The following is a 13,242-nucleotide window of genomic DNA, read 5'->3' on the forward strand; positions in this document are numbered from 1 at the left end:
CTTCTTCAAGGTTTTACTCAGTTGGTTTGCTTCAAATTGTTTTAGCTAAAATTTAAAAACGTCCTTAATTTGGACATGATTATAGATCAAATGAGCTTGAGCTTTTACAAAGTGTTTAAGTCAATAAGTTTCCTAAAACATGTTGCTGAAGTAGTTGCATAATTGTCATTCTACAAAAATTGTTCTCTCCACGTAAATGTTTCCATCGCTGCAACTCATTATTCAGACCAAATGGGTTTGGAAGAATTCCATACCATTTATCCGCTTGTTGCTTTGACAATGTTTCCATCTCTTCATTGTCTTTGGTGATGATAACTTCTGGAATCAAAGAACATAATTCATAATTTGCTCTCTTATTTTCTGTAAAGCGTGCTGCCAACTCAGATGAAACCTTGTCGAGGAATGGAGTGGCTACATTACGCTTGTAGTACTCAAAAGGTGAGGTAGCAGGTATATTTGAGCGGTCGATTTGACAACTACAAAGAATTGGAGTTTCTTCAGTACAATTTACAGACTGCGCAATTTTCTTGGCTTTGAGATAAATGGTAGAAAACCAGTCATCAGCATTTGTGCGGAGTGTAGAATAAAAAGAAGAAATTTTCGAAACTTTTTGGAAGGCCAGATAAACCTCCATTAACTCACCCTGAAGACATGATACAATTGGTTGCATTTGCTGTAAACCTTCCTTCGCCACAACAAATTAATAATGTGGTCGTAATTAGTAAATGTGTCTCGTAACCCATTGGCTTTTGACCGAGTCTCAGAATCCCAATTCCAACTTTTTAGTTCTAAATCATCATAGAGATCAATGTCATCTGATGGTGTTACAATTTCATCAAAAATGTGAATAATGTAAATGTAAAGTTCATTAATAGTATTAAATGTGCCGTGACGCTCAAGCCATCGTGTTTTGCAAAGGTTCTTCAATTTTGTCTTTTTTAATTCAGGCGCTTGAGCAGAAATAACTCGTTGGAGAAAGGGTTGTCGCTTTGGTGAGTCATCAAAAAATGAAAACAGTTGTTGGCAGGAATATATCATATTTCTAATAGATGAGATCTCACATCCATGGCAAATTGTTAGATTTAGAGAGTGAAGGACACATCCTTGATAGTCTGCATATGGTGCCCATTTTTAACAAAAGTTTATACCCCTTTCCTGTCTGAACTCATAGACGCCGCTGTATCGTATGCTTGTCCTTTGCAATCTTTGATGTTAATACTTTCTTCTTCTAGTGCATTTTTGACAGACAGTGCAATAGACTCTTATGTGATTCTCTCAGTCTCCACCAATCGAATTACAACTTCCATCTTTTTAGGATTTTTTTTTAATGTGTCAAGAACACGAATACTGACCGAAATAATTTCTCGACCATGTGAGTTTGTCTCATCGGTAATTATCGAAAAATGTGGACAAGCTTTTAGACACTTACAAAAATAGTCACGAATCAAGTTAGTGGCAATGTTGATTATCTCATTTTGTATAGTTTTGCTAGTATATAGTGCGTTTTTCGGTCCATTAAGTAAGTGTTCCTTTAAAACTGGATTTTGCAATTTGTTGGCGTGCACAATACATGACGGCTTCAATAAATGTTGGAAGCACCCTTTGATTATTTTTCATATTTTCAACATTCATTGAATTAATTGCTGAGTCGATACGCAGTGCTGGATTTACTAAGTGTGCCTTGGTAGTTGATAACCGTTTCATACTCATTTGGTGATATGCTTTTGATTCGTGGCTATTTAGAAGCTCCTTAGACTTGTTGTAGTTTAAGAATGGTGTTTTAACAAAAACACCCAACTTCTCTTTTTCAGATACTCTCAAGAATAATACACAGGCAATGCACCATCCACCTTTGTAACTATTTTGATTACTGTATTTCAACCATTTGAAATTATCAAATCATTTTGATTGAAAAGAAATACTTTTTGTCTTACCTTGAGCAATTCTGAAACACTCCTTTTCAAATATGAAATTAGCAGATGGTTTCCAAAAATTGTCCAAGATGTTAACTTTTTCTGAATCACTCATTTTTCTAAGACTATTTTCATCAAGAATTGAAGCAATGTCAGTGCAACTAACTAAATTTAATGGCTGTTGCACACATAGTGGGTCAACTGAAGAGACACTGACAATTATAACATTATCCAATGCAGATGATGAACTTTCTTCAACAATTCTATTTTATTGTTGGGGTATACTGACACTCACAAAGTTGGCAGTATCATTGACTTAAAGGGCTGCAGCATTAACATTTGAAGAAGAAATGCGAGCAAAACTAAGACACTGCTGTTTAAGACGTTTGCTAGGTGGACCACTGGACATACTAAAAAAATTAAAAAATGATTTTCAAGTAAGAACTATTATTCCTTTGTTAAAACTATGTTATTACATTATAAAAATGTAAATATTAAATAAAAAGTAAAATCAAAAATACACAGATAATCGTTTTTATATTTTATTATCTAAAAAAATGTCAGATTAAAAACATGCTACAAAATAAAAACTAATTTAAAATTATTCAATTACAATTTAATGCTTAAAATTGCATAGAAAAATAGCTGAAAATCATTAAATAGTAACATTTATTTAATAAATCATATTTGTAGCCTTCTCCAGGTCCAAATATTTCTTTCAACAATTTACAACTTCAATTTCAATAGAATATGCTCAGTAAAGCGTTACGAAAAAAAATGAAGTCATTAAAGCGCAAAACAATTATTAAGTTTAAGTAAAAAAAGCCGGCTTCTTCAGAGCGTAGACAGATAGCTCTTTCAAAAAATTTTATGGTTAAATACATAATCTTAAGTTTAACATTTTTTACCAATACTTTAATCAAATATTATATTAGGAAACGAAGGGCAAATATATACATAGCAATGCAGCATATATTATTTATCAAACAATACAATACAATTGATCTTAGAACTAAATAAGTAAACCCACCAAAAATTACTTTTTATTTTCAAAATTTTTAGTGCATTCTTACGACACTATTTTTTTAGCAGAACCGTAAATTTTTTGTGGGTGACAAGTATCCAGTGTTTCCACATAAAAAGTAAAATACAATCATGATCGGATGCCAGTAAGTTATAAATAATGGCATCGGCTCTTTCAAAACCTGGGTCTTTCATACACATTCTCCCCTATTTATTTGTTAAAATTATGAAATAAAAAAAGGGGGGGGGGCTAGTCACCCGAGTATTCTAAAATCGAATTTTTTAATTTAATGAAATTATCATCTATAAAAATATTAATCTATAATGCTCTAGATTATATATATATATATATATATATATATATATATATATATATATATATATATATATATATATATATATATATATATATATATATATATATAGTCATATATATAGTCATATATATAGTCATATATATATATATATATATATATATATATATATATATATATATATATATATATATATATATATATCTATTATATATATATATATATATATATATATATATATATATATATATGTATATATATCATAGTCATAATATATATATACAGTCAAATAGTTAAATATAATAATATATATACATATATATATATATATATAATTATATATATATATATATATATATATATATATATATATATATATATATATATATATATATATTATATATATATATATATATATATATATATATATATATATATATATATATATATATATATATATATATATATATATATATATATATATATATATATATATATATACAGGTACCGAAAAAAGTTTAGAACCACTTAACAATTTTGCGTAATTTCATTATTTATTCAATGTATGAAACTAATATTGAACTTTGATGATAAATTATATATATATATATATATATATATATGACATGCTTTTATAAAAAACCTAAAGGAATTTACACCGCATTCAATTGCATACACATAAAGCGATCAATAAACAAACACACACAAATGTATTGAATTCAAATGAAAATAAATACATTTTAAACATTTAAACTTCTTAATAAATACATTTAAACAAAGCAATGTAAATATTTATATCAATATTTACATGGATATCCTTTGTTTTTAATTAACAGATGAAGTCTTCTAGGCATACTTTCAATCAACTTTGAACACTGATCTTTATTAGCTTCCAGACACCAAACTCGTTTGATTTCATCCAACAAAGATTCTGTAGATGTACATTTGGTTCTATCAAGATTATCTTTGATGTATTTCCACAAATTTTCAATCGGATTAAGATCCGGACTATTTCCAGGCCAAGAAAGAACTTAAATTTTGTTGTCTACAAACCAAGCTTTTGATATTTTAGAGGTGTGACAAGTGGCATTATCTTGCTGAAATATTGAACAGTGAAGCTTTTTCAAAGAACATTTTGCGTTTTGTGACAAGATGTCAACATATCGGGCGCTGTTCACTTTTTTGTTCTTTTCAATAAACTCTATACTTCCTGCACCCTAATATGCAAGGCAAGCCCAAACCATGACACCTGGAGAAAGTTTGACTGTCTTGATGGTGTATCTTGGATCATATTTTGGATAATTTTTTGTTTGTTTATTGATCGCTTAATGTGTATGCAATTGAATGCGGTGTAAATTCCTTTAGGTTTTAATTAAAGCATGTCATATATATATATATATATATATATATATATATATATAATTTATCATCAAAGTTCAATATTAGTTTCATGCATTGAAAAAATAACGAAATTACGCAAAATTGTTCAGTGGTTCTAAACTTTTTTCGGTACCTGTATATATATATATATAATATATATATATATATATATATATATATATATATATATATATATATATATATATATATATATATATATATATATATATACATATATATATATATATATATATACATATATATATATATATATATATATATATATATATATATATATATATATATATATATATATATATATATATATATATATATATATATAACAGTTACAATATAAATAACAGTTATATATAATAACTAAATAATAATAACTAAAGTCACTCACTGGTTTCGGCATCATTTTAGAACAAGTCAGCTCTAAGTATAATGGTTTACAAAGCAAATGCTTGCAAGGAAAGACAAACTTTTTCTATGTTTTTGCGCATCGTCCAATTAGAAAAATTTTGTTAAAAGATCCTGTAATATTTCATGCAGAGATAAATAAGCAATTTATGATGGTAGAATAGAATTAGAGGTGAGAAAATGACAAGAAAAAAAGAGAATTTTTTTTTGATATATATTCCTAAATGATACAACCGGCGTTTTTTCCTTGGAGAACTTTTTCTTTGGTCAGCATCATAATAACTGTGCATAATATGTAAACTATTTCGGCGCCTCGTATTATTTTCGGCTCCTTGGAACTATTTTTGGAGCTTTTGTATTCATTTTAGTCGATTATTAAGTTTGATTTTAATTTAAGATTACGCATGTTAAAAAAACTATTTTTATAGACAGCTCAAATTAATCTTGTTTAGAAGGTGCCAAAACAAGTAAACCGTGTAACTTTTAAAAACTGATAAGATGGCTTTATAAATCCCTATTAATGTTTAAATAATAGTTATAGCGACAAAAAATTTAATAGAATAATTTAACATTGATTATCTATAAACAGTTTTTTTACCAATCTTATAGCATATAACTGAAACAAAGTAATTGAGTTATAAGCTTAGGCTTGCACATAATACTATAAAATTAAATTACTAGATTTATCTTTATTAAAAAAAAAAAGTTAAAAACACGCTTGACTTAAAGTTACTAGGCATGCCTCTTTTTTTTTCTTTCAAGTTTTTTTATTTTGCTGTTTATATAAACTACAATTCTCTTTCACAAAAAATAAAATATAATTACAAATATATAAATAATAAACAGACAGGAGCTCAAAGAAGATTTGGATGGCAAAACACCAACCTAATCTTTTTATAGAGCCCTTTCGGATCATAATAATAATAGAAAAATATGGTAAATAAATAAAGTAAAAAATTTAGAAAAAAAAAATAGTAAAAAAGAAGATATAATATTTAAAAATGCAAATAAAGAAAAAATGAAGATGTATTAATTAAAAGTACAAATACCCTCAATTAGTCAAAAAAGATATGTTCATAAACACATATCGTGATTAAAAAATATATAGTATTTAAAAATATAAACTGTCGCCCATAGTCATAAAAAGAAAATATTTAAAAATACATATCTATCAGGAAAAAAAAAGAAATATATATATATACATCATACGTAAGCTTAAGTTTTTTACCCAGCAACATTTTTTTTTTAAAGAGAAATGTGTTAAATAACATTTTTATCATAAGAAATTTATATTCTTATGCTTAGAAAAAAATTATTCAATAGTTCTGAAAAAATGAATATCATTAATCATTTCTAACCCATTTTTCAACTTTTTTGTTGTATGGGTTAGTTATATTGCGAAAAAAAAAATTTTAATTTTAATTAATGGATAAAAGTTTAAACTAATTTTTTGTCAAACAAAAAAAATAGTTTGATAATTGATCCTTCATAATAAAAATCACAATTTAAAAAAGTGAAATTTAGGAGTCAATCAAAAATTTGATCTTCGAATAAAAGTGGAATTTAGCTTTACATAGCACATAGCTTACATAGAACATAGCTTTAAAATTGCAAATGTTAAGCCGTAGTGACGTTTACTTTACGAAAAGTAAACCATTAAGTAAAAAAAACATCATTAGGAAATTTAAATTGATGCTAACAATAATTTGCCGAGAAAAAGACTTCAAAGTAAAATCAAGGTTTTCTAGTTACCTCTACAAAAACTCTTCTCATGTGAAGAGAATCAAAAGAAAAGATCGTTTTGGGTTAAAGAACACTCGCAATGGGGTCCCAAGCAATGATGTTGAATGTTATGGTCAGATGAAACAAAAACATCTTGATGCTTTAAGGTTCTTTTGCTTAAATAATAATCATAAAAAAGAGTTTTTACTGGTATAATGAAACAAAAACTGAGGTTAAAAAGTTTGTCTTGCAACTTCATCTTTCAACAGGATGGAGATTTATAATACACATCGAAGTTAGCGACTCCATGGTTCAAAATAAACACCATTAAGATTTTAGATTGAGTTTGTCAGTTATTTGACCTAATTTTAATTAAAAACTTATTTAACCTAAACTTTAATATCTATATTTTAATATAGATCTAATATATATCTACACTTTATATATAGAATCAAAACCATAAGCAATAAGATATATAGCATCAAAACCAGTTGTATTCACAATATAATGTTCGACATTCTCTACTGACCACTGTGAATGTAATTTTTTTTTTACTTTATTTTGAACTTTACACTTGTTTTTATTTGGGTATTGTGAGAAGGTTGCTTACAATGTAAAAATTCATTGAACCAAATGTTTATGTAAAAAAAGTCTTTTTTTAAATATCTTTATTTTAATAATATTAAAGTAAAAGCAGCTTAACAAAAACCAAACAGTTAACTAAACTTAACTAAACTTAATTAAACTTAACTTTTTTATCAAGGAGTTGAAAAAAAAATTGAATTTTTTTTCAAATCCTTGATAAAAAAGTTTTTACAATCATCAAGAAAAAGAAAGTAAAAATTAACTATTAACTTTATAATAATTATTTAAGGGTGAGAGGGGGAGGGGAAGTCTTTTTTGACTTTGATTTTATTTTACTCATGAAATAATTTTTTTTTAATAAATACAAGATTATGAATTTCTTTTGATAAAAATGTTATTTGTTATAATTCATTATTATTCTATTTAAAAAAAATAGTATAATATTTATAACATAATAGTATAATATTTAAATTTATATTGGCATAAAAAGTAATATTTAAATTTATATCGGCATAAAAAATAATATTTAAATTTATATTGGAATATACAAAGGTATAAAAAATCCCTCTTTATTGACAAATCATGAGGCGATGATAGACCTATTTGACATATTGCAAATACTTTAATTAGAATTCATTTAATAATTTGAGGGGTAGCTATTAACCTGAAGGGTAACTATAATCATATATATGCAAACACCAAGTTTATATACAAGTTGAAGGATCTGCTAAAATCTTCAAAATTTTAGGGTCGAGAATCTCCGCTATTATTTTGGGGTCCAAATTTCGGACACATTTTTATAGAGAGTATATATAAACATTTAGATTACTTAAAACATTTTAGAAATGATGCCACGAACATAAATACACAATAGCATATAAATATACATACAAGGTTCAATAACAAATGTTAAGAATATGTAAACAATATGTAAATTACTTTAAAGCGATAAAGATGTTAATCACCTTAAAGTAATTTACTTACTAAAAAAAATTGTTAACTAATCTTGTCTAGGTAAAGATAGACTTAGAGACTTGGCTAACATGACAACAAAAACATTTTTTTGTTAGCTTTTAAATAATAATACTATAGACAAACCAAAAATTTGGTTGAAGCTTATAAGTTATTATACACTATTATTGTCTGTAATTTATTTAATTAAATATTGTTGGAACCTATTTCAAAATTAAAAACTGCCTTTTCTACAGCACCCATTTCAATAAAATAAATCCGAAAATTAGGTATAAATAATTCCTTTGTCTGGAAAGTTTACACTTCAATATAATCTTACCGTAGCGAACGTTTAAACTGTTTCGTTAAACTTATCATTGCTGAGTGGAATCTGTATATTTGGTTTAACCTAGCAGACCTTTCAAAACCTATCATTACAGCTTATTAACCACTCTCGTTATTATTATTATTATTATTATTATTATTATTATTATTTTTATTATTATTATTATTATTATTATTATTATTATTTTTAATAAGAGTCACCAAAATATTTTTAACAAAAATATTTTTTAGATTCCAATTTTATGTGAATAGACAGAAAATGATTAAAGGTTGTTTTACTTTTATTTTACTTGTCTGCATCCATGGAAAAGTTATTAACAAAATTATTGACATGGAAATGTTAGAAGGTGAGAAAATACTTTTTTTTATTGCAATCAATTTAAGGTGGCTCTGTACCATATTTTTATTGAAAAAAGTGCAATTTTTGAGGGGCTTTAATTTCTGATTAAACAATTCAAAAGAAAGTATATAAATAAATATTTTGTAAAATTTAAACATTAAGATATTATTTTGGGAGATTTTAGTTTTTCTAATTTTTCTATATTTATTGTTTTCTAAGTTACCTTTTTTTATTTTAACTACGAAAAATAGTTTTTTTTTTTTTTTGATTTATCATTCAGCTACTTTCTTCCACTGCGAGCTTTCTTTCTATGCAAAATCATGCTCATGACAGATTGTCAAAATTTCAAATTAATTTTTAAGGGAAAAAACTTTCTAAAGATAAAACACTGTTTCTTTCCAGTTTAAAGATTTTTGTGGGTAGCATCACTGTGCGGAATGCCCAGGCTAAAAATTTGTCCTTCTTGATTAATTTAGTAAACTTAGATCAGCATAGATATTTATTTTTTATATAGATAATATTTATTTTTAAAAAACTTGTTTTTAGGGTTTTACTTTCATGAAAATAAATTAAAAAAAAAAATCTTCATCCCATCCATGACAGCTTATTGATTGGTGCATAAATTTATTTTAAAAGTAATCTTGCCTAATCGAAGATTGTTATTCTACATTTGTATTGCTTAAGGAAAAAATATGAAAAAATTTTCCAATTAATAAAGATGATAAACATTTTTTTAATTATTACTAAAATAGTTAAAACCTTTTTCAATGAAAAACCTGAATGTTAAAAAAAAACTCAATTTTTGAAAAATGACTAAGCGCTTTTAAGCAAATGCTCATTAACTTCAACCAGTATTTTGAACTATATTTTAGCCTTTAGTTTTCCAAGCGAATCAGCAACCTGCACATTCAGTTTAATAAAAACTCAGATTTTTTAAAAATAATTTTAGTTAGATAAATGTTTTTCAATCATCTCTGAAAATATCATTATCTAAAACATATTGTAAAAAATTTGGTATACAAAAGAGAAAAAATATTACTATTTTCTGGATTATTGTGTATAACTTTTAAAGTTTATTATCAAATAATTTTTAACTAATAGACTTTCAAATCTTGTATTTAGGTAAGGAGAGGAGGTCGGATGGCTCTCCTTATTTGAACCTTTTGACTTTTTTGTTTTTGTTTTTAAAAAGATAGTGGTGCTCATCAAGTGCAATTTTACATTAATTTATATATATGATAATACATATATATATATATATATATATATATATATATATATATATATATATATATATATATATATATATATATATATATTATATATATATATATATATATATATATATATATATATATATATATATGTAAATATATAATTTAAATAACTGTATAAAAGTGAGAAAGGGCACCAAAAGCACTTGAATATCATTACCGTGTGCGTTTTTTTTTATTTTTTTGACCATATTTTAAATGCTCTTTTTATTTAATTTTTACATTAAATTATTATTTTTTCTTTGTTTAACTGTAATAAAAGATTGTCTTCATCAACTTTTGTCTTTGTTTTTATTTTATTAAAAATTTTGTTATGTAAATTACTCAAGTGTTTACCCGTAACGAAAAATATATTAACCTATATTGTAATCATAAATTCGCTGTGAATGTCTTAGCGGATGTTTAAAATTATAACTGATTATAGAAAAAATGCTAGCTGTGATATAATATGATGGATAACTTGATCATCAGGTGTGGGACATAATGAACGTATAAATATGGTGCCCGTTGCACATAAAGTTTTTTAACAATTTTATAGCTAATAACCTTTTATTTTTTAATTAACAAATAAAATGGCTCCACTTATTTTAAGATTAGCATTAAATTAAGTCACAAGACAATGTAAAAAATAATATTAATAGCACTTTTATTTAAAAAGATAAGATCTGGATTTAGATCAGAATGTGGAATTTATCTTTAATCAGATTATTGTAAAAGCTTTAGCGAAAGATATCATAGGATTGAGTAAAAGTAAACGATGCCAAATGACACTGAGCACAATAAGATTTATAGAGATAAGCGTTTTATGCCGTACATATACCGATTGATTTATTTAACTTTGATTTACAGGCGAATTGAGTGTGTGTGTCTTTATATATATATATATATATATATATATATATATATATATATATATATATATATATATTTATATATATATATATATATATATATATATATTTATATATATATATATATATATATATATATTAAGGCCGTAGACAACTTTTTTTGATATTTAAGCTAAGCAACTTTGAAACATGAAGAAAACTCCGTATTTAAGTCACTGATCTCAAAATATAACTGGATAGCGGATTCTATGGTTTTTTCGAAAAAAGTTGAAGCGAAATTTGGCCTCCCAAGATGGCGTTGATTTTAGTTCCTTGCGGTGAAACCGATATACATTTTACATGGCTTCATCAAACTACCAAAGAAAATAATTAAATAAGCTTATAAATTTGTTAAAAATAATAGCAAACAAATGAATTTTATAAATATTAGAGAAAAAAAAAATTATTTTTTTGAATAATTGAATTTATTATTAAACGGCATTTACAAATTTAGTCAAGTTTGGGTAACTAAGAACTAAAAGGTAGATAACTTATGTATAATTTATCTACCTTTTAGTTCTTAGTTACCCAATGCTGTATGCTAGAAGGTTAATAACATAACAGCATGATAAACGGCAATCATTTCTACCTACAATTTTATGTTCTCTATTTTTTGTAGCTAGATGCCATTTTGTACAAATGCTACAAGAATTGTTAACTGAGTGCTGTCAGTATGCAAAAACTCAGGGGTTCCTTCTAGAATTATATTATACTTGAACTCTATTATTGCATAAACTATTTGAATAAAATATTCTAAAGTGTCACTTATACTGTTAAAAAAAAACCAGGTCTGAATTATAGTTATTTATAACAACTTTTAAAACAAATAAAAAGTAAACAATAATTTCTTATAGTTTGAAGGATAATCAATCAATACAATTGAAGAAACAAATGTATGAAAAAATGTATTTATATCTTTACATAGAAATGTTCAAAACATTAACTCCTCTTTGAAATATCTCCTTAACTTTAGTTAAATATCCTGCTTACCTGCTGTTAAGTATTATGGTTGTATATTACAGCTTGCTGACTTTTTTATATTAATGCACTGTAAAAAGCTGTTAAATAATTTTAAAAAATATGTCGTTGAGTTAATTAATGTTAAATAATATGTCGTTGAGTTTATTCGCATAATATATTGATTATATGACATTAAATTCAAGAAAACAATTTGCTAAAGGATACATATTATTTCATTAGTCTTAAAGAGACTACTGGTACACAAATGATCTTGTATAATCGAAAAACTGGTTTCATTGGATATTTGTTCAAGGTATTTCTTGACTGGGTTGAATAAGAAGGTTCACCATTAAATTATTTGTTAACATGTAAGCTCAGTCAAAACCATCTAGAGCTCTTTTTTGGTGCTGTGAGATCTGCAGAAATGTTTAACAGCAGTATCAATTGCCAACAATTCACAGCCACATATAAATGACATTTTATGCAAAGTACCGTTTAATGTTCAAATGAAAACTGCAGCATCAGAGATAAAACTCATATATAATATGTTTTAGACAATTCTTTTGGTGATTCCTGTACTAAAATATCTTTGACTGAAATTGAATTAATAAGAAAATATGATTTGTTGGAGAGAGAACCAACTGTTAGTGATCATGATAATGCAGATATTCCAAACTGCAACAATCTATTTGAATACAAAAAAGCTTTGATCTCATATATTGTTGAATACATAGCTAAAATGACTTCAAAAAAAAATATCCTCATTAAATGTCAGAATGCACTAGTACTCCCTTTTCATTTAAAACAAAATAGCTTTTTAAAATTCAAAGACATAGGAGGTTTGATTAAACCAACCATAAGTGTTATTATCATATGCAAAGAAACTGAAAGGTGTTTCCAAATTAATTGGTTGCATTAATAGATTGCCACTTTCCAAATGAAATAGGAATTCAAAATGCAATTGCAAGTTCTGTTTTGAGATCAGTCGATTTCTTGAAAATAATAATTGAACTAGCTCCTCATGTTTGACTCAACTATAAGTGATAACAATATATTTTCCTTGTTTCAGCTCATTTGGCAGTTTGGCTGCCAAATGAGCTGAAACAAATTAACTAGAAAAAC

General features: G+C 25.6%; 1 protein-coding gene across 1 annotated transcript in view; it reads left to right on the top strand.

Moving 5' to 3' along the window:
• LOC136078521 (neurofilament heavy polypeptide-like) overlaps positions 1-13,242 on the top strand; it is a 70,398-nt gene that overhangs the window by 30,028 nt on the left and 27,128 nt on the right. The window contains exon 2 of the mRNA XM_065794297.1: positions 8,946-9,003. Coding sequence (XP_065650369.1) covers positions 8,988-9,003 — 16 coding nt within the window. The 5' untranslated portion in view covers positions 8,946-8,987. The remainder of the gene's footprint in view (positions 1-8,945; positions 9,004-13,242) is intronic.

The sequence above is a fragment of the Hydra vulgaris genome, chromosome 03 (assembly GCF_038396675.1).
Source record: "Hydra vulgaris chromosome 03, alternate assembly HydraT2T_AEP".
Classification (NCBI taxonomy): domain Eukaryota; kingdom Metazoa; phylum Cnidaria; class Hydrozoa; order Anthoathecata; family Hydridae; genus Hydra; species Hydra vulgaris.